Here is a 26,910-nt window from a genome sequence, read left to right as displayed (position 1 = left end):
TTGTCAATTATTTGAGACAAAGATAACTGAAACTGAGAAATGACTGTATCAGAATCCAAATTTGTGACTGGAATAAAAATCTACTCTGCTATTTAAAAAACAAACAAAAAAGCTATACTGCTATTCTTCTATCGGTTCTGTACATTCAAAATGGTTTGATCCTGTAGTTTTATCATACACTCCTGTTCCTCTACGCTTAATGTCCAGATCTCTTCTTGCTCAATGCCTAATATAGTCAAAAACTTGCTTCACTTGTGTTTAGTCACTATTGTTATCATTGCATCTTTGCTCCAGTCTCTCTCTGCTCTTAAATTTCAGCTTTTCCCTTTTCGTCCTTTGCAAAAAAATATAATATTCAAACATGAAGTGTATTAGATGTAGTTCCTATAAAATTTTACCTTAGAGAATAAATGACTTGCATAGATCCCAACCCTCTGTAGAACTAGATAGATATTTGCTAATATTACTTGTCCCTCAGGGCGGCACGGTGGTGTAGTGGTTAACGCTGTTGCTTCACAGCAAGAAGGTCCGGGTTCAAGCCCCGGGGCCGGCGAGGGCCTTTCTGTGCGGAGTTTGCATGTTCTCCCAGTGTCCGCGTGGGTTTCCTCCGGGTGCTCCGGTTTCCCCCACAGTCCAAAGACATGCAGGTTAGGTTAACTGGTGACTCTAAATTGACCGTAGGTGTGAATGTGAGTGTGAATGGTTGTCTGTGTCTATGTGTCAGCCCTGTGATGACCTGGCGACTTGTCCAGGGTATACCCCGCCTTTCACCCGTAGTCAGCTGGGATAGGCTCCAGCTCGCCTGCAACCCTGTAGAACAGGATAAAGCAGTTAGTTAGAGATAATGAGATGAGATAAGACTTGTCCCTCAAAAAGTTTACAACACCTTTATATAGTTTTGTTATGAATGTACAGGAAGTATGCAAATAATCAAATAATTTTATTTTTTTTTGGGGGGGGGGGGGGGAATCTTATAAAAGTATCATGATACTCATCCAAAAAAAAAAAAAAATTTACAAACCCCACAAAAATCCATCCCAACCCTATTAACACAAGGCTTCTGACAATTCTCTGATTATTTTGTCGACACTGAGGGCAGTACTGAGAAAACAAATCCTACATTAGTACTACATACGCCAAACACTGCAAAACCACATGGCACGGTGCCAGGACTATCTGCCCTGGGGCGGGTGCTTTTCTCAACAAAGTAATTCTAACGTGTAGAACACTTACTCTAATGGGCAAAACTGCAAAAGACCAAATGTTACTTAAGTACTAAGAAAAAGTACTGCATATGTGAATCCCTGATGGAACGCAATACAGCTCCAATACAGAAAGCCTCGATACACCAACACAACAAGCACAACTACCATCCATCAAATACTAAGCATTTCTGTAAGCTATTCTGCAGTAATGCATATTAATATTCACTTGCCCAAGCAAACAACATTTTATATTTATTAAAGAACAATAATCATGATGATGAAGAAAGCCTAGCTACATTAGCTAGAACTGAATAGCAATTTTGGATCAAATTAAAATTATGCAACCCACATGTTACAAAAAGCTGCTTGAGGATCAGTGTTGAACATGTCTTGTTAAAAAATGACTGCACTGGACAATTAAATTCTAACAATTTACTGAAGAAAAAAAAATAATAGCACCTTAATTTGGCATAGAATGAGCCATTAAGAGGGTGGAGAAGTCATTACACAAAACAAAAAACACAAACCACACTCAACAATTCAAAAGACATTGCAAACTAAAAATACCTGAAGCAAGCAATGACGATGTTAATGTTGCCAAATTCTTCTTCTTATGCCACAAACTTCATTCGGTTTCCTTTCTAAATAATGTCCAAATTTACTTGGGTGAATAGGGCAGCCATATCAACTCACCCCGAGCTTAGAATTACTCTTTACCACTACAGGTAGTAAACTCTTATTTAAAAAAGAAAAAAAAAAGAAAAGAAGATTATGGTCTCCATAAATGAGATATACAAGAGTATGTAATGACTGGACTGGGGGGGGATGGCCACAGTGAGCTGATCCAATCATTATGTTTTTATGCAGCATATGAGTTCTACTGTAGTATAGCAGTATAGTCTATTATCATAACAAGAACGAAACAAAAATTACAGTTAAACACAACAGTTTGGGCAAGTGACTCTGACATCTGTAAAGGGGAAACATTAGAAGCCATTGATACCAGCACATCCATCAGCCTGCTTTTCAAAAAAAGCAAAAAAAAAGAAGAGCAAGAGAAACGTCAGTCTTCTTCGTTCCTATTTTTTTGTTGTCTTTCGGATCAGTGCCATTCTCTAGAGGAATAAAGACAAAGAGCATAATTACCAATTTCTTCTTTATGATCTGTCCATATGCAAAATATGAAAGCATGAAGACTGACCTGTTTGTGTGCTTCTGTAGTGCACGCCTTTTTGTACGGTCGGATTTCATCTGAGCCAAAGCCAGGGATCCACATGTTCCACTGACGCTCTGTGGAGTCAACACAGGAGCAGCTCTTAAACAGTGTCAACTCACAGCCGCGGCTATTGCGGATTACATTCTGTGATTAATTTGAACCAACACCAATCAGAGTTCTGCAGGTCAAAACCGATTGCTCAATCCTACAGCTGCATCAGCAGCCAGCGCCAAGTGTTGTGGAATCCAGGATTATCGACATGAAGACACTAAACATGGGTCACATTGATTCAGTGCCAATTAAAACAGTTGGAAATGACTCGCAATTAGCTTTCATAACCAAAAGCTACATGCGACACTCGCATCCTAAACACCTGAGAATGACGGTATCCAGAGCAATCGATTTCATTCGTCTCGCTGGGAGTCCAGTTTACTTTCCAGACTGCTACTGTTGTACTTTTGGTTTCGGTCATATATGTCGTCTGTATACTTTGATGGCTTGTTGCGGGTGCTATCCGTATGGTAGAAAGACACAAAAACCGTTCCCACAAAGCCAATAAAGCCTGTTCAACTCAACAGATACTGAACTTTGCTTCACTAAAGCAGGGGTCACCAAACTTTTTTCTCTGGGGGCCACATTGTCGTTCCTGACTGTGATGGGGGGCCGGGGCAGCTATATAACATAGAATTGTATGACCCAGACAAATATGACCACCAGCAGGCCTCATTGTGTAGTAGAGATTACTAGCCTGGCACAGCCATCCCCACTACTATATCCCCCACTAGATTCCTGGAACATATTTGTTTATCTTTACTAGTGGTTTGCAAAAGTAGTAATCAAGTCTTCACACTTTGTTTTAATTTGAAATACCACAGATATTCCATTTATTTATTTTCTAATAAAAATAACATCAAAGCTGTCAAGGTAAGAAACATCTGCCTAGTTGAGGTGATTGACACTGGCAAAGGTGAGTGGAAAATTATAAATTGTAGGTAGGCCTGTTGATATTATTAATAATATTAATAATAATTGTGTGCAGCACTTAATAAAGGTCAAAGAAATAGGCCTATAAAATAAATACATTAAAAAAAGTGAAATTATAATAAATATATGAGCAATAGATCAATAGATCACAGCAGTTGTGCTGTGTCCTGCACGTCATTGCTCTCATCCATGGCCAAAGCAAAAAACTTGAATTCTGACGCTTTCTCATTCAGCTGGTCATACACGTTGTCCCCCAAATCTTTGGTTCGCCTGGTCATAGTAGGTGCGGAGAGACTCACCGCGTTGAGCGCATCCTTCTTGTCGGGACACACCTCCTCGGCCACAGCAAGCATGCGTACTTTAACAAAGTCCCCATCAGTAAACGGCTTTCCATGGGTAGCTAGTAGGTGAGCTACCTTATAGCTAGCTCGGACAGCAGCCTGGTTGATCTGGGTTTGGTGAAGGAATACATCCTGTTGTGCAGCCAGTCCGCATTTCATCCTCTGAATCCTGTCTTCTCTTGTTTGCCCTCGCAAACTAGCATACTCTTTGTGGCGGGTTTCGTTGTGACGACGCAGATTATATTCTTTGAAAACCGACACACTTTCTTTACATACAAGACAAACTGCACGGTCCTTACACTGAACGAAAAAATAATCGGTGGTCCACTGTTCTTTAAAAACTCTGCACTCTCTGTCAGCTTTTCGCTGACCGCTAGCCATTTTGCTGTCCTGAACACTGACAGTTCTTTGCGCGTGTGCTGCCTGTCACTGCTTGATCGCGAGCATATGACGAAAATTCGGAAAATATGAATAGTTCATTTTAAAACTAAATATCAATTTTAATTGATAAAATCAACAAAATACAAGATGCAGACATGTTATTTTTTTGCCAAAAAGCAATTTAAAAAAATAGGCCATGACCACTTTTGGGGATTGCCTCATAGGGCCGGTTCAAGTGGTGAGGGGCAGAGGGGCTGGGGGGCCGGTCAAAGGGGGGTGACGGGCCGGAGTCAGCCCGCGGGCCGGAGTTTGATGACCCCTGCACTAAAGAGTCAAAAGCGAGTTTTCCTTTAAAAAAAAACTAGTCAGTTTCACCGCAGTCAAAAATATTATTAATCAACTGAGAATTTTTTTTTTTACCCTATAGTGTTAATAGCCTATTATTTAAATTTATTTTGACCTTATTATGCATGTTTGTCAAATTGAAGATGATATTTAAAAATGTATACCATGTTTAACAAGTGTTGCCAGGCAAAACAAATGTCGCCCAGCAGCACTTATTTTATACCTATATGTTGATAATGGTAATATTTCCTCGATCATCAGCTGTCAGGTTATAGTCCTATGAAAATCCATGACCTTGAGTTTGACATTTCAAAGTCATTCAAGGTCAAAGATCATGGTGCCAAATGAAAGCCCATATGGAATTTCCTGTAAGTTGAGAACGGTAAATATCTGTCTACCATCAACCGTTTTCAAGTTACAGCCCTCTGAAAATCCGTGATCTTGAGTTTGACCTTTCAAAGCCAAAGATCATGGTGCCAAATGAAAGGCCATATGGGAGTTCATATATGCTCATGATAGTAAATATTTGTCTATCAGCAAACGTTTTTGAGTTATAATGGAAAATGTTATTTTGACCAAAAGGTTGACCTTTCCAGTGACCCGATTACCCCTAAAACTTAAACCGGGTAATCTACGGACCATTGCCCACCTACCCTGAAAATCTGAAGTCAATCAGTGCAATGCTAGATTGTTAACAGACAGACACGCACAAGCAAACAAACCGCACTGATTACAATACAGTAAAAATGCTGTGTAATAACTCAAGGGTGTAGAAAAACTAATAATTTAAGACTCTCGGGCAACATGATTTGCACAAGATTAGAAATATTTCCTATAGACCCTACTGACGTGACGTCGTGCATACATTACCGCTTGGTCAAAATGTCAACACCGCCATTTTGGCCGTAAAACAGACTAGCACACAGACCCGTCTAATACTGTTAGTTTTGCCAAAATGTACAATGACAATCGGTTGTTCGGTATTTGGATGTACAAATAATCAAGCAAAAAAAAAAAAATCCTCAGCTGTCATTTTATAGATTTCCTAAAGATCCTGAACGTTGGAATAAACAGATATCGGCTGTTAAGTGTGTGGTATCAGAGTCTGAGAACAGTACATTGGAACCATCAGTGTATAGTAGAATTTGCAGCACACACTTTATATCTGGTTGGTATTTTATCTCCGTCATATTAAATGACCAGTTTCTGTTGTGAAACCAAGTCAGAGACCCAAAGTACACAGACAGATCTATATGCTGACTTCCTGGAAAACAACATTTATACGATAGAATACGCACGATATTAGAGGCATTACATGTTATTAGTATTGAGTATGTAAGCTTGTTTATAAAACAATGTGATAACAGTATTTTAAAGTGAAAGTAATGCCTTATTATAATGCTTTAAAATGAATATATATATCATTAGTAACAACCAAAATGAATTAATAAAGCAGGGGAAAAAAAACAATACAAATTATTTATCATCAAGCACAAAACTATCGAATCATGGTGTCCGGATCCCACAAAAAGGCAGCCTTGCCCCAGGGCTAATCTCGCATGACGTCGATGTGGAACCCCGGTTATCTGAGTCATTTCCGTTCATCTGACTCTGTGCTTGTTTACTCGCTGAAAATGGATACTGTTGATGGAATCTTACAAAAATAACGATGGGAAAGTGCTGTGTTGTGTTTGGATGTTCAAATTCAGTTCACAAATTTCTGAGAAATGACACTAATCTAAAGTGACAGTGGGTGAAGTTTGTGCAAACGAAGTGGGCAAATTTCGCGTCGCCACCGGAGAAGAGTCAAGTGGGAATTTGTTAGCAGCATTTCCGGGCCCGGCGCAATGGGTGGGCCTTTGCGGGCCGGGCCCGCCCATTTAGTCACGTGGGCCCACCCGCCCTGTCATAGGCTAGGGCCAACAGCTTAACACAATATTTAAAATAAATAAATAAATAAATAAATCAATCAATCGCAGGCTACTACAATTAAACGCTTTTTTTTTTTTTTAAAAAGGGCATAATATTAAAGAAAAAGTCCTTAATTTAAAATGTGTATACATGACACACTCTTTTTCTTAACGTTTTGGCCTGCGCCCATCTCGTCAGCCCTGCGCTGTCATGCACTTGGCGTTTGATTTGCAAACTAAGCACTGGAGGTAAGAAACTGGTTTTGACGTTTCAGTTAACCTACAAAACACATCTGTATTAATGTTGTCATGCTTCACAAAACTAGATTTGAGACATAAAACTTTTAATGCGCATGGTTTCACTTAGAAGGGATTCAGTGACTGCAGTTAGGCTTTGTGCAGGGAGGATGAGTGTGATGTAATCTTCTGTTGCACACTTAATTGTAAATATCAATCTTAATTTGCTGTCAACACTGATCACAATCATCCGTTTGCGCATTCAGTGTTGGGAATTTGGAACGAGTTTACAACATGACTCATGCGCAAACGGAATACTGCCAATATTCCGTGTGAAACGGAATATTCCCTGCAAATGCGCTCAGTGACGGACAATATATATATATATATATATATATATATATATATATATATATATATATATATATATATAGCAGCGGAACATGGTGTCTGAAGAGCTCAAAATACACCATTTTAAAGTGTTTTTTTCAAAAATTTCTTCCGGGGGAGCATGCCCCCGGACCCCCCTAGTAAAACTGGGTTCACCGATGCATGCCCACCCCCAGCCAGTGCAATGCCCGGCTGCTAGACCACTTCTGCCCCCGGGTCTGAGCATTTCGACAAGAACTGCTATGAAGGACAGGTGTTCTTAAATGGAACAGATGACAGGCCAGAAGAGAAAAACAAACAAACAAACAAACAAACCAGGAAATGTGCCGACTATCCAGACATCTACATGTGCCAGTGCAGTGTCTAATCCCAGTGCCAAACGATCTGAGACCACCAGTCCAGGACAACTTACACCCCCCTGTCAAGAAGAGGAGAGCTAAGGACAAGTTGATGACAGCCCGTGTAAATATGCATCTTTTTTATTGTTATCAGTTAATAACCACCAGCTAATGATCTCGACTGATTAGAATATATTTACACTGGTATTAGAGTCAAGGCACGAAATGATGGACACTAATATCTGCATATTTCTATCTATTATAAAATTATAATTCTGATATGTATTAGTACATGTAGTGGTACATGAAATATACCATATATACACATATATTACAAATACATGTAGCTTGGTGAAATAGAGATCTACATGTATCGGATATATACACACACTGATACATCATAACATGCACAGTTGCCAACCTGCACAGACAGTAGGGACACTAGGGTCTCGACCCACTGTTTACTGCGCATAAGATCTACACATGACTAGGCCTACTAATAATAAATCTGATTCATCAAGTGTTCATCACCATCAGAACGGCCACATGGGTATTATTGGAGCAAAAAGAAACCCACTGATTTAATAAACGACATTTGATCTGACACTTGGACAGTTTGTCAATTTCCCCATTATCGCCCACTTATAATTACACTGAATAGGTGTATGTTTTAAAGATTATATTTCTGCATTTATTGAGGTACATGTAAATATTTTCCCTATATTTGGCAGTGACCAGCTTAGAATAAAAATACACAAACCGATCTGTGTTTCCAATTCTCTCTGGCTGGTGGTGTGCTATTGGCAGTGAGTGGGACTGTCATGAACTGAGTGAACTGGCATCTGTTTCTCGTTTTGGGGGCTTGAAAAGATAACCATTTACTCCAGAATATCCTTGATAACCATCTGCCCCTTCATCTGACATACAAGAATCCCAATCAAAATCAGAATTCTCTCCAAAACATGATTCCATATCAAGACTGATCTAACCACTGCTGCGCAAATGAACCAAACTGATACCTGGATCTTTGTTACACGCGTGACGTCACGCACCCCTTCGGGACCTTCTGTATCAGTTTTGGCAGATTCCGTGAAAATCGGCTGATTTTATTGATTTTCTATCAATTTATGGCCTTTTGGATCAGCTATGGTTCGACAACACATGGTCAAGCAACATAATGATTGTTGCTTTGTACTGTACAAAGGGAAAAAGTGGGGTTTAGGGACATTAAAGTCACTTTAACACCACAAGCTCAACAGGATTACAGTGTTCTGTATTTATTCTAAGTACAAAATTATTCTGACAAGACCAGATAGTTGACAATATCCAGCTTTTCAACCGCTAGTACTTCAGTTCTTACGTCAGATCAGAAATTTGCCAACTCCACTAAACTGCTTCCATCTAAAGCAGTCGTCATCGCTGCCAGGACTGAATATGGGTCTATAGTACCAAAGCCCACCTTTTGTGCATATCTTGATTTACATTTTTCATTCATTTTATGAGTTAATTCATGGAAAATTAAGTGGAGATTTGTATCAGAAGCATTGAACATAGTCGCCATTTTGTTAATGTTATAACATTCAGTATGGCCAGCCAGTGGTTGCTATATTAGATAAGTCACATGATGGAATAAGTTCTATATCCAGGACTATAAGCAACAAGATCAATTGTGAGCTACTGCTCACTTACGTATCCCCCCCCGCTCTTGCTTATATCAGAATGCAAGCAATCGAAGGAATAGGACACTTATTATAAATGCTGACTTCAACAAATAATTAACCCTGAAACAAGGAAGTAAAGAGCAGTGTCTCTCCCCAGGGATTTCACATAGCATCCTGGTAAACGGTCATTTTGAAATAGTATTTTGCTTCTTGAAATAGCGTCAAAATCCACCCTATATGTTTCGTAAATACATTGAGTCGGTAAACAGGAAGTGGATGTGCGACAGACCTGAAAACGGTATACACGGTATAGAACCCCAAGCTGAAGCTCGGTACCAAATATCAAGCGGTTGTGATTTGTAGTTGCTGAGAAAAACATTACGGAAATTTTGTAAATCCACCCTATATGTTTCGTAAATATATTAAGTCGATAAACAGGAAGTCGATGTGCAACAGACCTGAAAAACAGTATACATGGTACAGAATCCCAAGCTGAAGTTTGGTACCAAGTGGCTATGATTTATGGTTGCTGAGAAAAAGGGTGTTTCGGACGCACGGAGATACAGAGGTAAACCGGTATACGCCCCCTCCTTCGGAGTGGGGGTATAATAATAATAATACATTTTTAAAAAAAAAGAAAAAAAAAGAGCAATGCTATAAAAAACTCACCGAGGTGCAACTGCACATCCTTTACTTCTAGAGTGTTAGACTTGCGGTGACGGGCGAGCTGACAGGCTGCAGTCACGACACTTTCTATAAAATCATCAGCAACTTGCAGCAACATCTGAGAGAAAGGACAAGGAAAGGACAGAATGATGAAATCCTGCTGCGTACCGATACAAACACTAGTTGAAAGGTCATAGAGCAAAATATACTTGCGATTGTGGCACAATCTGAAGACCTTACAAGAAGCAGTAAAATTTGACAATGGCATTTTCAATGTACTGTATACCGCCACTTTAAGCACACTTGGCAAATACATAGGTTTTTTTTTTTTAGGTTTTTTTTTATTAGGTTTTCAAAAACAGATTTCTAAAAATGTTTCTAAAGCATGGTCACTGGCTAACTGTATGAAAATAAACCAAAATAAGACAATAAACACCACAAATGCATCTCCTCTCCATTCACACAACCCGTTCTATTCAGCTTAAAATAATTCACTTGGAGAGGAGAAAGATAAATTACCTCCTCGACATCTTCATCAAGCTGCTCATTGGGGTCAATTTCCCGCACAAGGTCCTGCAATTTCTTCTTACTGAGCACCTGTAAAGCACAGAGTAGTTCAATATCTGGATCAGGCTCGCTCTCAAATGTGAGGAGATGTGAGCATTTTGTAGGAGCCATAACTTTTCTTGAACAAAACTGATCTGAAGATAAAGAGGCCTGACTTAAAAACAAATTTAAAATAAATAAATAAATAAACAAACTTCACTGTTTACGTTTAAATACGTAAATATGTAAGAGCCTTTGGTTGGATAATCACTGCAGTGTTTAATGTGTTTCCGCTGGCAACAATTCTTTTAACTTTAACTGATGCAGTGAGTAGCTTCTCATTTCTTTAACAATGATGTCTGAAGGCATATCGCATGCGCATGGAAAAGACGTTATTGTGTTTCAGAAGGGTCAAATTATTGGCCTGTATCAAGCAAAGAAACCAACTAAGGAGACTGCCGAAATGACTGGGATTGGGTTAAGAACTGTCCAACACATGATTAAAATCTGGAAGGATAGTAGTGAACAGTCAAAGAAAAAAAAAAAAATCTTGACTGACCGTGATCGGAGATCAGTTAAATGCTTGAAATCAAACCAAAATTTAAAAAACTATTGCCAGGCAAACAAACGTCACCCAGCATGGTAATATTTCTCGATCATCAGCTGTCAGGTTATAGTCCTATGAAAATCCATGACCTTGAGTTTGACATTTCAAAGTCATTCAAGGTCAAAGGTCATGGTGCCAAATGAAAGCCCATATGGCACTTCCTCTAAGTTGATAATGGTAAATATCTGTCTACCATCAACTGTTTAAGTTACAGCCCTCTGAGTTTGACCTTTCAAGGTTTTCAAATCTTGAGTTTGACCTTTCAAGGTCAAAGATCATGATGCCAAATGAAAGGCCATATGGGAGTTCCTATATGCTCATGATAGTAAACATTTGTCTATCAGCAAACGTTTTTGAGTTATAATGGAAAATAATTTTTATTTTGACCAAAGGTCGACCTTTCCGGTGACCTTCACCTTGACCCGATTACCCCGAAAATTTAAATCAGGTATTCTACGGACCACCTATCCTGAAAATTTGAAGTTAATCAGTGCAACCATCTAGACACCAGATTGTTAACACACACAAACAAACCAACCGCACTGATTACAATACCTCGCCCTGCTTTCTCCGTTGCGGGCGTGGTAAAAAACCAAACCCCACGGCAATAGAACTCATGACTATATTCAATAGTAAAAGTATGTGCATGCTGAAATGCACAGAGAACTCATGGGATGTGGCCATGAGAAAAACACTTGTTAGTGAGGCTAATCAGAAGAAAAGGCTTCAATAATTTATTAGGGAGTACAATGATTGGCGTTAGTAATGGAAAAGGGTCATATGATCTGATGAGTCCAGATTTACTCTACTCCAGAGTGGTGTGCGCGCCAGGGTAAGACAGGAAGCTCATGAAGCAATGCACCCATCATACACAGTGGCCACTGTACAAGCGTCTGGAGGAAGTGTTATGGTCTGTGGTTGCTTCAGCTGGTCAGGTCGAGGCTCAGCAACGTTATGTGGCAATAAAATGAAATGAGCTGACGACCTGAATGTACTGAATGACCAGATTATCACGTCGACAGATTTTTTTTTCTTCCCTTAAAAACATGAATTAATGAATTGAATCCTGACTTTAACCCCGTTGAAAGTCTTTGGGATGTGCTGGAGAAGACTTTACAGAGTGGTTTGACTCTCCCATTCTCAAAACAAGATCTTGATAAAAGTTAATGCAACTTTGGACAGAAATAAATGTTGTGACATTGCAGAAGGTTGTCAAAACAATGGTACAGCGAACGTGTGCCTTAATCAAAGCTGAAGGCGGTCCAATAAAATATTAGCGTGTGCAACTTTTTTGGCCTGGCAATGTGTAAAAGTTCACGTTTTTATTGTTCATGCTTGTTTAAGATTGTCTATTATTTGGATGATCAAATCAATTTGATTATCATTCATACAGATTCCCACATTTTTTGAGGAGATCGAGTCATGCAGTGATTGATTATGATCCTAAAGAACAGAACAATGCACGATTGACTACACCCTCAACATTTAGCCTCCAATTAGTAGTGAAACGTTTGAGCCGAAGCAGCACGGTGGTGTAGTGGTTAGCGCTGTTGCCTCACAGCAAGAAGGTCCGGGTTCGAGCCCCGTGGCTGGCGAGGGCCTTTCTGTGCGGAGTTTGCATGTTCTCCCCATGGGTTTCCTCCGGGTGCTCCGGTTTCCCCCACAGTCCAAAGACATGCAGGTTAGGTTAACTGGTGACTCTAAATTGACCGTAGGTGTGAATGTGAGTGTGAATGGTTGTCTGTATCTATGTGTCAGCCCTGCGATGACCTGGCAACTTGTCCAGGGTGCACCCCGCCTTTCACCCATAGCTAGCTGGGATAGGCTCCAGCTTGCCTGCGACCCTGTACAGGATAAGTGGTTATGGATAATGGATGGATGTTTGAACCTATAATGAGGTTAGACACAGCGAAAACAACAGCTCTTCATGTGCACCAGCCATGACATTTTGAGACAATGAAATACAATAGTGTCAGGAACAACTGGAACTGTGACATTTCAGAAGTGCCTCTCTGGGTTTTTGGGGTGTGAACTAGTGATGTAATGGAGAATTTGATGCTCCAGAGCTTGCTTTGAAAACTACAAAGCTTTTGAAAGCAGTGATTTGAAGTTTGTATTGGAGTGCCAAAGTCACGTGATCGAGTGACGACCGAAGCTTCGTTCTGTACACACCCAGGTGAGTGTGTCGTCAGTGGTTCAGAAGCACTTAAAACTGTTTCAAACCACTATGTGGCATTTCCGTGCACATAGTACTGAGTGCTTTAGTTTTATGAAAGTTTTACTGTTGAGGTACAGCACTACCTCAGTGACCCAATTATCCCCAGACCTGACGATCCACTGCAGTACTGGACATCACCGAGGGGGGAAAAAAGAAAAGTTTATCCCAGTCTTTACCAATTAGCACTGCAGTTTTTATGCGCTCCAGCCTCCTCTGCTCCATGTGAATGTAGTTTTTCAAAAGCAGGGGAGAATGTTCATAAGAAAAGGAACAGCTTGAACCCCAAGTCTGTTGAACAAATACTTTTCTTCAATAAAAATCTTTAAACTCCTCCTGTCACACAAGCATGTTTATTCGTTAGTCACAGAAGCAAAATATATTCTCTTTTTTACATGTCAAAATACACAGTTAATTATTAACATTACACACTTTCTACAGAAATAAGTCGTATTTATGTGAACAGTAACAAACACACGTACTGGTCTCTGCTATTAATTTTTTTTTTATTTTTTACACAATTAGGGGCCACTAGCATACACTGTTCAACAAAGCTTCGAGTCATGAACCTTTTTTCGACTCATTTGGATTCGAAGCTTCATTGCCCCCATCACTCACGTGGACAGCCTCACCTGCGTTCCCTCAGGACTCACTCTCCCAGCAGGCCCTTGGGTTCCCAGACCTTTCCCTGGAACTGCAGTGCTATTGGCCATGCTGGTGGAGAGAGGTGGAGTTGGTGAGCTCTCGGCCTTCACAGCGGCGTATAGGTTGGACCGGCCAGTCTGCTGTTGATACTGATTCATTCTATACTCAGCAAAGGCTATCAGTCACGAGCCTCCTGTCCAGCAGTGTTCAACTGTTTAAAAACAATAACAACAATGATTACTGTTGACATGATTGGTATAATTCCTACTCAATCTACCAACCTGATACCAACCTTTTAACTAGTTGTCGTCTGTAATGACTTGACCGATGATGTACTTATACCTCATCGGGCTGTTGGATATCCTCAACAGAAGTGTGGGCTGGTTTTATATTTGTTTTCCCACTAGATGTTGCTAAGGAATTCTGGGACTGAGCTCGACTGAAACTACACTTGTGTCTGAAGGTTATGATCATAAACCACTTAAGGAAGCACAATGCTAATACCCTCCCTGTTAATCTCCTTTAAATCCCAGTGCTGCACGCAGCAAAACGTCATCTGGGTGCCACGTTATCAGCATGAATGATACGGAGGAGGTCAGTACTTTATTTGTGCCAGATCATAACATGATCCGGTCCCGCTCTCATTCATAGTACTTGCTTTCCCAAATGTATTTCAGGCACCTCTGCAGATTTGTTTCTTTTAGTAAGAATAAATGAAGTGAAGTAACACTAATAAAATTATTTGAATGAATGAGCATTCTTTATATCTTACCTCCCTTCCAAAAATACAAGCTGCTCAGTTCTATGATGACCAACTGGTAGCTTAATCATAGCACGCTCATGGTCAGCGACACACAGTCACATGCACTCACACATCATGCAAATAGTGAAAGAAGGCAGCTGATTTTGAGGTCATTTCTTAAAAGTAGTAAACAAAACTGGATGGGACAGAACAAGATTCTCAAAAGGCGTTGGTGTTTTAAAAAAAGGAGACGTTTCTGAAACTTGTTGGACCACTGATCACAAAACCCTTTGCCATAATGGCATTCTTGGACTTCTAAAGGACACCAAACTGACACAGATGAGTAGAGCAAATCAGGAGGAGACTGCAGATGACATCATTGTGTTCTGGAGTAATCTGGGTTACTGGGCAAAGCCCAATTTTTCATCAATCTCAGGTTGTTGTATTCATGTTTTGTTGTTTAAATGGCATAATATATTTTGTGTTAGATCTTGTGTTCTAACCCTTTCCTTCCCAGTCCTCTTGTTGGATCATCTCTCACTTGGTGTTCTGGTACCTCATGTTCTACATCAGCGTTTCTCAACCTTTTTTCAGTCACGGCACCCTTCAGAAATATGCAAATTCTCAAGGCACCCCCGTATAAAATATACGCAGTCACGCTGACCATACGCTGACCCAGGCAGTGACGTTGTGACATAGGAAAGGGGGCAGTGAGACAAATTTTGATGATGCATGAGGCGGCGATGATCTGCATTAGTGTAACTCTCATCTCATTATCTCTAGCTGCTTTATCCTGTTCTACAGGGTCGCAGGCAAGCTGGAGCCTATCCCAGCTGACTACGAGCGAAAGGCAGGGTACACCCTGGACAAGTCGCCAGGTCATCACAGGGCTGACACATAGACAACCATTCACACTCACATTCACACCTACGGTCAATTTAGAGTCACCAGTTAACCTAACCTGCATGTCTTTGGACTGTGGGGGAAACTGGAGCACCCGGAGGAAACCCACGCGGACACGGGGAGAACATGCAAACTCCGCACAGAAAGGCCCTTGCCGGCCCCGGGGCTCGAACCCAGGACCTTCTTGCTGTGAGGCGACAGCGCTAACCACTACACCACCGTGCCACCAGTGTAACTATCGTTTTTTTGGAATTTTAATTCATTTTATTTATTTCAATGTTAGAATATATAATTTTTGCTGGCACCCCGGTTGAGAAAGGCTGTTCTACATAACCGTTGAAAGTCCATATCAGAAGCTATGAAACTTTCCAGCAGTGGCACATCATGTGGCCAAAAGTATGTGGACACCTGACTGTCATCACACCTGCTTGCTGAACGTCCCATTCCAAAGCTGGTACGCTTTTACTGCTATCCATATAGCAGTATTCACTCTTCCATAGAGATCTTCTACTAGATTTAAAAAATGGCTGTGGGGATTTGCCATCCAGGAGTATTAGCGAGGTCTTGCGAGGAGGCCTGGCACACAGCCGGTGTTCTAACTCATCCCAAAAGTGTTCAGTGAGGTTGAGGTGACGACTGTGCAGGCCATGAGAGTTCTTCTACTGCAAACTTTTGGCAAATCATATTTTCATACACCTTACTTTGCGCACGGGGCACTGTCATGCCATGGAACACGTCCAGGCCTCTTAGTGCCAGGAAATCTTAATGCTTCAACACACAGACATTGTGTACAATTGTGTGCTTTGAGCTTTGTGTGAAAAGTTTGGGGGAAGAACCACATACAAGTGTGACGGTCAGGTGTCCACATGGTCTTTGTTTTAAATTTATTTATTTATTTAAAAAAAAAAAAAAAACACCAACCACCACCCCTTCTGGGTTTTTAAGGTAGGCTGCTTAACAATGTTGTGGTTTATGCACCCTAACACTGCTGGATTATCCCTCAGTGTTCTGCTACCTGATGTTCTATACACTACCGTTCAAAAGTTTGGGGTCACCCAGACAATTCTGTGTTTTCCATGAAAAGTCACACTTTTATTTCCCACCATAAGTTGTAAAATGAATAGAAAATATAGTCAAGACATTTTTCTGGCCATTTTGAGCATTTAATCGACCCCACAAAATAATGTGATGCTCCAGAAACTCAATCTGCTCAAAGGAAGGTCAGTTTTATAGCTTCTCTAAAGAGCTCAACTGTTTTCAGCTGTGCTAACATGATTGTACAAGGGTTTTCTAATCATCCATTAGCCTTCTGAGGCAATGAGCAAACACATTGGACCATTAGAACACTGGAGTGAGAGTTGCTGGAAATGGGCCTCTATACACCTATGGAGATATTGCACCAAAACCCAGACATTTGCAGCTAGAATAGTCATTTACCACATTAGCGATGTATAGAGTGGATTTCTGATTAGTTTAATGTGATCTTCACTGAAAAGAACAGTGCTTTTCTTTCAAAAATAAGGACATTTCAAAGTGACCCCAAACTTTTGAACGGCAATGTATAACCGCTGAAAGTCCATATCTCAATGCTAAGAGGGGAAACTCAGAAGAGAATTACATGGTGAATGTTGTTATAATTTTAGGTAAATTCTTTATTCATAAAACCAGATATCTAAAAACGTTCCCTCACTTTATAGTATTTAAAACAGAATTTAATACATACTGGAATTCACTTAATAAAATGACAAGTAATTGTCCTTAAAAATATTATCTGCAATTTTATCTAACAGCCCTTGTACATGTAGAAATGAAATTACTGTCCTATTTTTATTGTCTGTGGTAGTTGTGTTAGTACAAAGAGACTTGGCTATGTAGATGGCAGTGTTTTTTTTTTCTTTCTCTTTTTCCTTCTTTGTTTTGTGTTTGTCTTGTTTGTTTTATGTTTTTTGACTACATGTGAGATGTAATGTTAAGTTCCTTAAAATACTCTTATATGAGCATGTAACATGTACTGGGTTATAATCTTAAGTGTACACATGCTTTGTATTGAGATTGAATTTCAATTTAAAAAAAAAAAACATATAAAAAAAAATCTCAATGCTAAGATCTAGAAAAACTAATACATGCCTTCATCTCTAGTAGGGTTGATTACTGCAATGGCCTTTTCACAGGCCTGCCAAAAAAGACCATCAAACGACTTCAGCTGGTTCAAAATGCAGCGGCTAGGGTTCTCACACGAACAAAAAGAACAGAGCACATTACTCCAATTCTAAGGTCCCTTCACTGGCTTCCAGTAAGCTACAGAATTGACTTTAAAGCATTGCTGCTGGTGTACAAATCTCTAAATGGTACAGGGCCCAATTACCTCTCTGATATGTTGCAGCGGCCTAACCCGATCAGATCTACCAGATCGCAGCAGCAAAATTTACTGTTAAAACCTGTTGTTAAAACAAAGTGTGGTGAAGCAGCTTTTAGCTACTATGCAGTACAGCTATGGAACCAACTCCCAGAGGACATCAAAAATGCTCCTGCTGTTGGCAGCTTCAAATCTAGGTTAAAGACCAAGCTGTTCTCAGATGCTTTCTGTTAAATAATTAATATTGTCTTCTTTACATGTTTTATAATCTTTACTTTCTCTGCATGTTTTAAATTTACTTTAATTTTAACTTTATTCTATTCTGCTGGTTTCTTTTTTTTCTCCTCCTATTTGAACCTCTACTTCATTTTATTATTTTATTTCTACTATTGTTTAATTCTTATTTTCTTTTAATTAATTGTTTTAGAATAAAAATAAAATTATTTTATGTAATTTTATTTCTCTATTGTTTACTGTTTTTGTTTTTACTTCTGTAAAGCACATTGAACTGCCATTGTGTATGAAATGTGCTATATAAATAAACTTGCCTTGCCTAAGATAGTTTCCGCCTTTACTTTACGCCTCACCGGAAGTTTCGCGCGCAAGGCATCATGGGATTGACGGATCCTGCTGCTATAAACAGACAGAAATGTTTTGATTTCTGAGTTTCTAACTAGCAGCTACTGACATAAAGACTGGCTTCATCACATTACCAATTAGAGCAAAGAATACGAGTCTATATGAATAAATACTTAGCAATGCTAAGATCTCCCTGATTAACATTTACACAACTAACTCACAAATAGCGGAAAACCGCTGGATGATTATAATTCCTCAAACGTTAGCTTGATTCCACTCAACTAAAAACTGCAAAAAGTAATCAGAAATCCTAAAAACACACAACATTCACATTTTCACGAGCAGCTCGAATCACCGCATTAACATTAGATCCTCTCCCGACCGGACACTGATGAATTAGATCCAGACTTGTAGCTGTAATATTATTATCCCGAGAGATATTTGGATAACGTTTCTATCCACGTCAAATTATTATCCATCTTTAATGTTGCAGACTCTCTCCATGTTTGCCTGAATGTCAGGCTGTGCGCTTTTCCACTCTGGACCAAGCTGACATTTGGCTAAAGGCTAACAGCTAATGTTCAATATAGCGCGCAATGATGTTTTAATTAAATTCACTATCGCACAAATACTTTACCTTATATTAAAAGCGTGGTATTATTTCTCCATCTTCTGTGAAACTGTACAATTAAATTGTTTAAAAAGAAAGAAAGTCTAGTAAATACAGAGCCGCTCCATTAGCTGTGTAGCTAGCCAAGGCGGTGTTAACTACAGTGACTAAACTAACCAGCGGAAATGTGACATTACAACATAAAAGTCTCCGGACGACGAATAAACTTATTAAATAAACATAACACTGTTGACAATATAATTATTTACTTTTATTTTTATATATTTACGAGTCCTAGTGCTTACATTATTATAAGTTTTATTACGGACAACAAAACTCTCTTGTATGCCAGATGTGCTAATTTTGGACACTGGTACTCATTTTTATTATTATTTTTTATTATTTTTAACTTACACATTATTTGTGGCAATGAGGCATGTTCATCATAAAAGTATACCTTAAAATGTGCACTTCCCTAAAACAGTTTATACCCCAAGCTTTGTGTTTATGAATAATTTCACCTGGATGCTGTAGATTTGTAATAAAAGACCGCCATGTGCACGGTGGTGTAGTGGTTAGCGCTGTCGCCTCACAGCAAGAAGGTCCTGGGTTCGAGCCCCGTGGCCGGCGAGGGCCTTTCTGTGCGGAGTTTGCATGTTCTCCCCGTGTCCGCGTGGGTTTCCCCACAGTCCAAAGACATGCAGGTTAGGTTAACTGGTGACTCCAAGGGTGTTTTCACACCTGGTCCCCTTTAAAGGAACCAGACTCAGTCCTCTTTAAGTGGACCAACAGAAAAAGAACTCAGTTCTTTTTGTGTTCACACTGTGAATTTATTACAAAGAGGACTGGGTTCTCTTTCTGGTCCAGTTAAGCTTTGATGGGGCCTCAGTCCTCTTTCTGTTCACACCAGGTCCTCTAGAGCCCTCAGACCCCCAGTGCACGGAATTCTGGGTAATATTCTCTTGAATCAAAATGTCTGCTGCCATGCTTGCCCTGCTGTATTCTTTGATCAAAATAGTGCAGATTAAGGAAAATAAATTTATATTATTATATTTAAAAAAAATTTTTTATATACACACACACACACACGTGTGTATATATATATATATACATACACATACATACATACACACACAGTGGTGCTTGAAAGTTTGTGAACCCTTTAGAATTTTCTATATTTCTGCATAAATATGACCTAAAACATCATCAGATTTTCACACAAGTCCTAAAAGTAGATAAAGAGAACCCAGTTAAACAAATGAGACAAAAATATTATACTTGGTCATTTAGTTATTGAGGAAAATGATCCAATATTACATATCTGTGAGTGGCAAAAGTATGTGAACCTCTAGGATTGGCAGTTAATTTGAAGGTGAAATTAGACTCAGGTGTTTTCAATCAATGGGATGACAATCAGGTGTGAGTGGGCACCCTGTTTTATTTAAAGAACAGGGATCTATCAAAGTCTGATCTTCACAACACATGTTTGTGGAAGTGTATCATGGCACGAACAATGGAGATTTCTGAGGATCTCAGAAAAAGTGTTGTTGATGCTCATCAGGCTGGAAAAGGTTACAAAACCATCTCTAAAGAATTTGGACTCCACCAATCCACAGTCAGACAGATTGTGTACAAATGGAGGAAATTCAAGCACATTGTTACCCTCCCCAGGAGTGGTCAACCAACAAAGATCATGCCAAGAGCAAGGCGTGTAATAGTCGGTGAGATCACAAAGGACCCCAGGAGAACTTCTAAGCAACTGAAGGCCTCTCTCACATTGGCGAATGTTAATGTTCATGAGTCCACCATCAGGAGAACACTGAACAACAGTGGTATGCATGGCAGGGTTGCAAGGAGAAAGCCACTGCTCTCAAAAAGAATGTTGCTGCTCATCTGCAGTTTGCTAAAGATCATGTGGACAAGCCAGAAGGCTACTGGAAAAATGTTTTATGGATGGGTGAGACCAAAATAGAACTTTTTGGTTTAAATGAGAAGTGTTATGTTTGGAGAAAGGAAAACACTGCATTCCAGCATAAGAACCTTATCCCATCTGTGAAACATGGTGGTGGTAGTATCATGGTTTGGGCCTGTTTTGCTGCATCTGGGCCAGGACAGCTTGCCATCATTGATGGAACAATGAATTCTGAATTATACCAGCGAATTCTAAAGGAAAATGTCAGGACATCTGTCCATGAACTAAATCTCAAGAGAAGGTGGGTCATGCAGCAAGTCAACGACCCTAAGCACACAAGTCATTCTACCAAAGAATGGGTAAATAAGAACAAAGTTAATGTTTTGGAATGGCCAAGTCAAAGTCCTGACCTTAATCCAATCGAAATGTTGTGGAAGGACCTGAAGCGAGCAGTTCATGTGAGGAAACCCACCAACATCCCAGAGTTGAAGCTGTTCTGTACGGAGGAACGGGCTAAAATTCCTCCAAGCCGGTGTGCAGGACTGATCAACAGTTACCGGAAATGTTTAGCTGCAGTTATTGCTGCACAAGGGGGTCACACCAGATACTGAAAGCAAAGGTTCACATACTTTTGCCACTCACAAATGTGTAATATTGGATCATTTTCCTCAATAAATAAATGACCAAGTATAATATTTTTGTCTCATTTGTTTAACTGGGTTCTCTTTATCTACTTTTAGGACTTGTGTGAAAATCTGATGATGTTTTAGGTCATTTATGCAGAAACATAAATTCTAAACGGTTCACAAACTTTCAAGCACCACTGTGTGTATGTGTGTGTGTATATATATATATAAATAAACTTTTTTTAAAGATTTTTTTTGGGCTTTTTTCACCTTTATTGGATAGGACAGTGTAGAGACAGGAAATGAGCAGGAGAGAGACGGGGAGGGATCGGGAAATTACCTCGGGTCAGAATATATATTATATATATATATATGAGAGAGAGAGAGAGAGAGAGAGAGAGAGACAGTGATATATAGTTATATTATTGTGGCTGACTCATCAGTCAGTAAGTTCAGAGAACTGTAAAGCGGCTGTGGTAAGTCCCAAAAGGAAGTTGAGTTTCCCTGCTACAGTCACGTGACCAACTACGGCAAACAAAGAAGGTTAAACTACAGTGAAAAAGGTGAAGTGAACCCGGTGCGCTTTTTGTTCACAATGCGCAGATTAGGCGAACCGTACCGTTGATTTTTAGCGAACCGTTCTGAGACCACCTCAGTTTGGTTCGCTTTAAAGGGGTCTGGGTACGGTTGGAGTGTTCACATATGCGCAAAAAATGCTGAGTCATCGATCTGAGTTCGGTTAGTGGCTGAAAGGGACCAAGTGTGAAAACACCCTAAATTGAGCGTAGGTGTGAATGTGAGTGTGAATGGTTGTCTGTGTCTATGTGTCAGCCCTGTGATGACCTGGCGACTTGTCCAGGGTGTACCCCGCCTTTCACCCGTAGTCAGCTGGGATAGGCTCCAGCTTGCCTGCGACCCTGTAGAAGGATAAAGCGGCTAGAGATAATGAGATGAGATGGTGTCAAGCAGAAGAGGACCGGTCCCCTTTCGAGTCTGCTTCCTCTGAACGTTTCGTGTCTGCTTAGGCAGTTTGTTCATTAGGGATGTAAACCACCTGCTTCTGGAGTTCTGTACCTTTGGCTTTGTGACGATATCTCCTGTTATAAGTGCTTTGCAAATAAAAATTGAACTGAACAGTAGGCAGTGCATCTACTGTTTTTCATAGTTTTATTAACAAAACGGCAACCAATAAATGACTAGACTAGTTTCAAGACACCAAAAAGAAAATATGAGCAATTAAGTTCATGATTTTCAAGCTCTGTAAATAGTTTAGTGACCAACACGATATCTGCTGTTTCCTTGAAAAGATGTGAGCTCGAGTATGTCACAGAAACTTCCAGAGTTCAATGGATCTAATTTCACCCGGCTTAGCCTTTTCGGTGTTCTGCAACATATACACCGATCAGCTATAACGTTGTTAAAACCACCAGCCTGCTATTGTGTTTGCCCTCCTTATGCTGCCAAAACAGCCCTGACCCAACGTGGCATGGACTCCACAAGACCTCTGAAGGTGTGCTGTGGTTTCTGGAACCAAGCCGTTAGCAGCAGGTCCTTTAAGTTCTGCAAGTTGTGACGTGGGGCCTCCATGGATCAGACTTATCTGTCCAACAGAATCAGAATCAAGTTTATCGCCAAGTCAGCGCTCATATACAAGGAATTTGCTTTGGCGATTGGTGCTTCAACAGTTAAGACAGAAGAATTTAGCAAAGACAAAAAGTAGCTATAGCCACAGAATAAGAAATAAAAGAATCTGAAATATACAAATTTGAAAAGTGGACATATTTAAGAGGTATGTCCATGAGTTGTTAGAGTCCAAGCTGTACGGTATGTCTGGAATGTGCAAAAATAGATCACATGAAGAAGATGGAGAAGAGACATGATAAGACTGTATGAGAGGAAGAGAATATGTGCAGTGGGTTAAATAAATAACCAAGCTGTACACTGTGAGCTGGAATGTGCAATAAACGGTCACAGAATGGAGATGTATAACAGGACCTTGAAATGTGCAGAACTGCAGTTCAGAAACAAAGTGCATTAATGTCACAGTGTGAGGTTAGAGTCAGTGGGGTCTCTGACCTTATCAATGAGGCCATGCTGCAGTGGGGAAAAAGCTGGCCTTATGGCGTGAGGTTTTGCTTCTAATGGACTGCAACCTCTTACCAGAGGGGAGTGGTTCGAAAAGTTTGTGTCTGGGGTGAGAGGGGTCGGCCACAATCCTTTCTGCTCTCCTCAGGGTCCTGGACTCGTACAGGTCCTGAAGAGACGGAAGGTTGCAGCCAATCGTCCTCTCGGCAGAGCGACTAGCAGTGGCAGCAGCGTACCAGAAGGTGATGGAGGAGGTGAGGATAGACTCAATGATGGTGGTGTAAAAGTGCACTATCATTGTCTTTAGCAGATCGAACTTTTTCAACTGCCGCAGGAAGTATATCCTCTGCCGTGCTTTCTTGGTGAGAGAGGAGGTATTTGTCTCCCATTTGAGGTCCTGAGTGATTATAGTGCCCAGGAAGTGGAAATACTTCACAGAGGTTACTGGGGAGTCAAACAGGATAATGGGGGAGGGTCTGGCAGAGCTCCTTCTGAAGTCGACAGTCATCTCCACTGTCTTTAGAGTATTAAGCTCCAAGTTGGCCATCAGGACACCAGATGGTCAATCTCTCACCTGTAGGCAGACTCATCCTCATCAGAAATGAGTCCAATGAGGGTGGTGTCGTCTGCGAGCTTCAGGAGCTTGACAGACTGATGACTGGAGGTGCAGCTATTGGTGTACAGGGAGAAGAGTAGAGGGGAAAGGACACAGCTTTGGGGACACATCCCAGAGATGCTCAAATCAGACTGAGATCTGGGGAATTTGGAGGCCAAGTCAACACTTTGAACTCTGTCATGTTCCTCAAACCATTCCTGAGCAGGTTTTGCAGTGTAGCAGGGCTCAGTGTCCTGATGAAAGAGGCCCTTGACACGAAGGGATGTACTTGGTCTGCAACAGTGTTTAGGTAGGTCGTACGTGTCGAAGTAGCATCTACTGTACACGAATGCCAGGACCCAACGTTTCCCAGCAGAACACTGCCCAGAGCATCACACTGCCTCCTTCACCTGGCAGTGGTTTTAATGTTGTGGCTGACTGGCGAAAGTGAATTAATTCTAACAGTAAAATACCGACCAGCTTCTCAGCCTTAAAATGAAATGGTATCTCACACAGATATGTCTTCAGGTATGTGCTTTTGATATTATGCAGACATTTATACAGACTAATCCTTTAAAAGTGAGCACAGAATCAGAGAATAAAGGGCTAAATCGTGCACTAATAAGTAATACACTAGCAGTCCTTAAAATGGGGCTTAGAGCACCAATTCCAGTTTATTATGACAATATAAACATTTGTACTGTTTATGCAAAAGCTGTAACATGTATTATTACATCACTGACTATTTGTGATATCTTTCCACGTGTGCAAAATATATGTTTATACACATATAAACATTTCTTTAGATCCCAGAGGTCTATAAATGGTCATTTAAATATTGTCCATTAATTCACTTTGTGTTGTTGTAGTGATGGCTTAAAATATTAACACTGTTAAAAGGAAACAGGTCTCTTCCACTCTCATACAAAATGATCAGTAGTACAATTGAAATCAGAAACTGTATTACATTATGATGGTTCTCAGACAGGGTGCCAGGATTTTATCTTCAGGTGAAGATAAAAGTAAGAAACGTTTAATTTCCCCTTGTGCATGTCCACGGTGTCTGAGCATATCCCTTCTATGAGGTTGATGGGAATTCGAGTTCAATGTGACAGCTCCAAATCTGGAGAACTACTGCCACTGTGGTCACTGTATGTGTCTCTGAGACAAGACAGGCAGAAAATTTCTCAGAAAATTGTTCAAACAGCAACACATTCTGCACATCAGTTTAACGTTTTTGTTCATTATACCTAACGGTCTGTTAAAAGTGGACGTTTCATGAATTTTCTCAACAGACGGCTGAACGAATTAAACAGAAGAAGAGGTCAGTGGTTGGGTTTACCGTGGTGAAAGTCTGCACCCTTTCAGCAGGTAGCTCTGTAGTTTTCCTGCAGCTGCTAAAAGCAGGCCAAGGTAGGGGGGTGAAGGCTTAATGGGGCGAGAGGTGAACTCTGGATGGTACTGCACTCCCACGAAGTAAGCGTGATCTGCCAAGACAAAAGAAGAAGCTGTAATCCAAACTTCTATCTTTCAGAGGAGATGAAATATTGTACAACCCCGATTCCAAAAAAGTTGGGACAAAGTACAAATTGTAAATAAAAACGGAATGTAATAATTTACAAATCTCAAAAACTGATACTGTATTCACAATAGAACATAGACAACATATCAAATGTCGAAAGTGAGACATTTTGAAATTTCATGCCAAATATTGGCTCATTTGAAATTTCATGACAGCAACACATCTCAAAAAAGTTGGGACAGGGGCAATAAGAGGCTGGAAAAGTTAAAGGTACAAAAAAGGAACAGCTAGAGGACCAAATTGCAGCTCATTAGGTCAATTGGCAATAGGTCATTAACATGACTGGGTATAAAAAGAGCATCTTGGAGTGGCAGCGGCTCTCAGAAGTAAAGATGGGAAGAGGATCACCAATCCCCCTAATTCTGGACCGACAAATAGTGGAGCAATATCAGAAAGGAGTTCGACAGTGTAAAATTGCAAAGAGCTTGAACATCTCATCATCTACAGTGCATAATATCATCAAAAGATTCAGAGAATCTGGAAGAATCTCTGTGCGTAAGGGTCAAGGCCGGAAAACCATACTGGGTGCCCGTGATCTTCGGGCCCTTAGACGGCACTGCATCACATACAGGCATGCTTCTGTATTGGAAATCACAAAATGGGCTCAGGAATATTTCCAGAGAACATTATCTGTGAACACAATTCACCGTGCCATCCGCCGTTGCCAGCTAAAACTCTATAGTTCAAAGAAGAAGCCGTATCTAAACATGATCCAGAAGCGCAGATGTCTTCTCTGGGCCAAGGCTCATTTAAAATGGACTGTGGCAAAGTGGAAAACTGTTCTGTGGTCAGACGAATCAAAATTTGAAGTTCTTTATGGAAATCAGGGACGCCGTGTCATTCGGATTAAAGAGGAGAAGGACGACCCAAGTTGTTATCAGCGCTCAGTTCAGAAGCCTGCATCTCTGATGGTATGGGGTTGCATTAGTGCGTGTGGCATGGGCAGCTTACACATCTGGAAAGACACCATCAATGCTGAAAGGTATATCCAGGTTCTAGAGCAACATATGCTCCCATCCAGACGACGTCTCTTTCAGGGAAGACCTTGCATTTTCCAACATGACAATGCCAAACCACATACTGCATCAATTACAGCATCATGGCTGCGTAGAAGAAGGGTCCGGGTACTGAACTGGCCAGCCTGCAGTCCAGATCTTTCACCCATAGAAAACATTTGGCGCATCATAAAACGGAAGATACGACAAAAAAGACCTAAGACAGTTGAGCAACTAG

General features: G+C 40.4%; 2 protein-coding genes across 7 annotated transcripts in view; both read right to left on the bottom strand.

Moving 5' to 3' along the window:
- Positions 1-919: 919 nt before the first annotated feature.
- On the bottom strand, positions 920-19,049 carry taf12 (TAF12 RNA polymerase II, TATA box binding protein (TBP)-associated factor). 3 transcript variants are annotated; one of them, XM_060922212.1, is made up of 7 exons: positions 18,905-19,049; positions 18,237-18,321; positions 13,675-13,898; positions 10,194-10,271; positions 9,678-9,792; positions 2,407-2,495; positions 920-2,320 (listed from the first exon to the last, which is right to left on the bottom strand). In XM_060922212.1, exons 3-7 carry the CDS (start codon positions 13,843-13,845, stop codon positions 2,285-2,287), a joined length of 489 nt encoding a protein of 162 aa, XP_060778195.1. In that variant the 5' UTR covers positions 13,846-13,898; positions 18,237-18,321; positions 18,905-19,049; the 3' UTR covers positions 920-2,284. The 3 variants fall into 3 exon arrangements, with proteins under 3 accessions (XP_060778195.1, XP_060778193.1, XP_060778194.1); XM_060922210.1 differs by lacking the exon at positions 18,237-18,321; XM_060922211.1 differs by lacking the exons at positions 18,237-18,321; positions 18,905-19,049 and adding an exon at positions 13,980-15,291.
- A 5,685-nt stretch (positions 19,050-24,734) lies between these two features.
- ctps1b (CTP synthase 1b) overlaps positions 24,735-26,910 on the bottom strand; it is a 40,003-nt gene continuing 37,827 nt past the window's right edge. For all 4 annotated transcript variants that reach the window (XM_060922208.1, XM_060922209.1, XM_060922207.1 and 1 more), the window contains exons 17-18: positions 25,438-25,582; positions 24,735-25,256 (exon numbers count right to left, since the gene is read on the bottom strand). In XM_060922208.1, coding sequence (XP_060778191.1) covers positions 25,199-25,256; positions 25,438-25,582 — 203 coding nt within the window. In that variant the 3' untranslated portion in view covers positions 24,735-25,198. The remainder of the gene's footprint in view (positions 25,257-25,437; positions 25,583-26,910) is intronic.

Source organism: Neoarius graeffei, chromosome 5 (genome assembly GCF_027579695.1).
Source record: "Neoarius graeffei isolate fNeoGra1 chromosome 5, fNeoGra1.pri, whole genome shotgun sequence".
Lineage (NCBI taxonomy): Eukaryota > Metazoa > Chordata > Actinopteri > Siluriformes > Ariidae > Neoarius > Neoarius graeffei.
The sequence above is the reverse complement of the archived record's forward strand: the minus strand, read 5'-3'. Positions and strand labels throughout refer to the sequence as shown.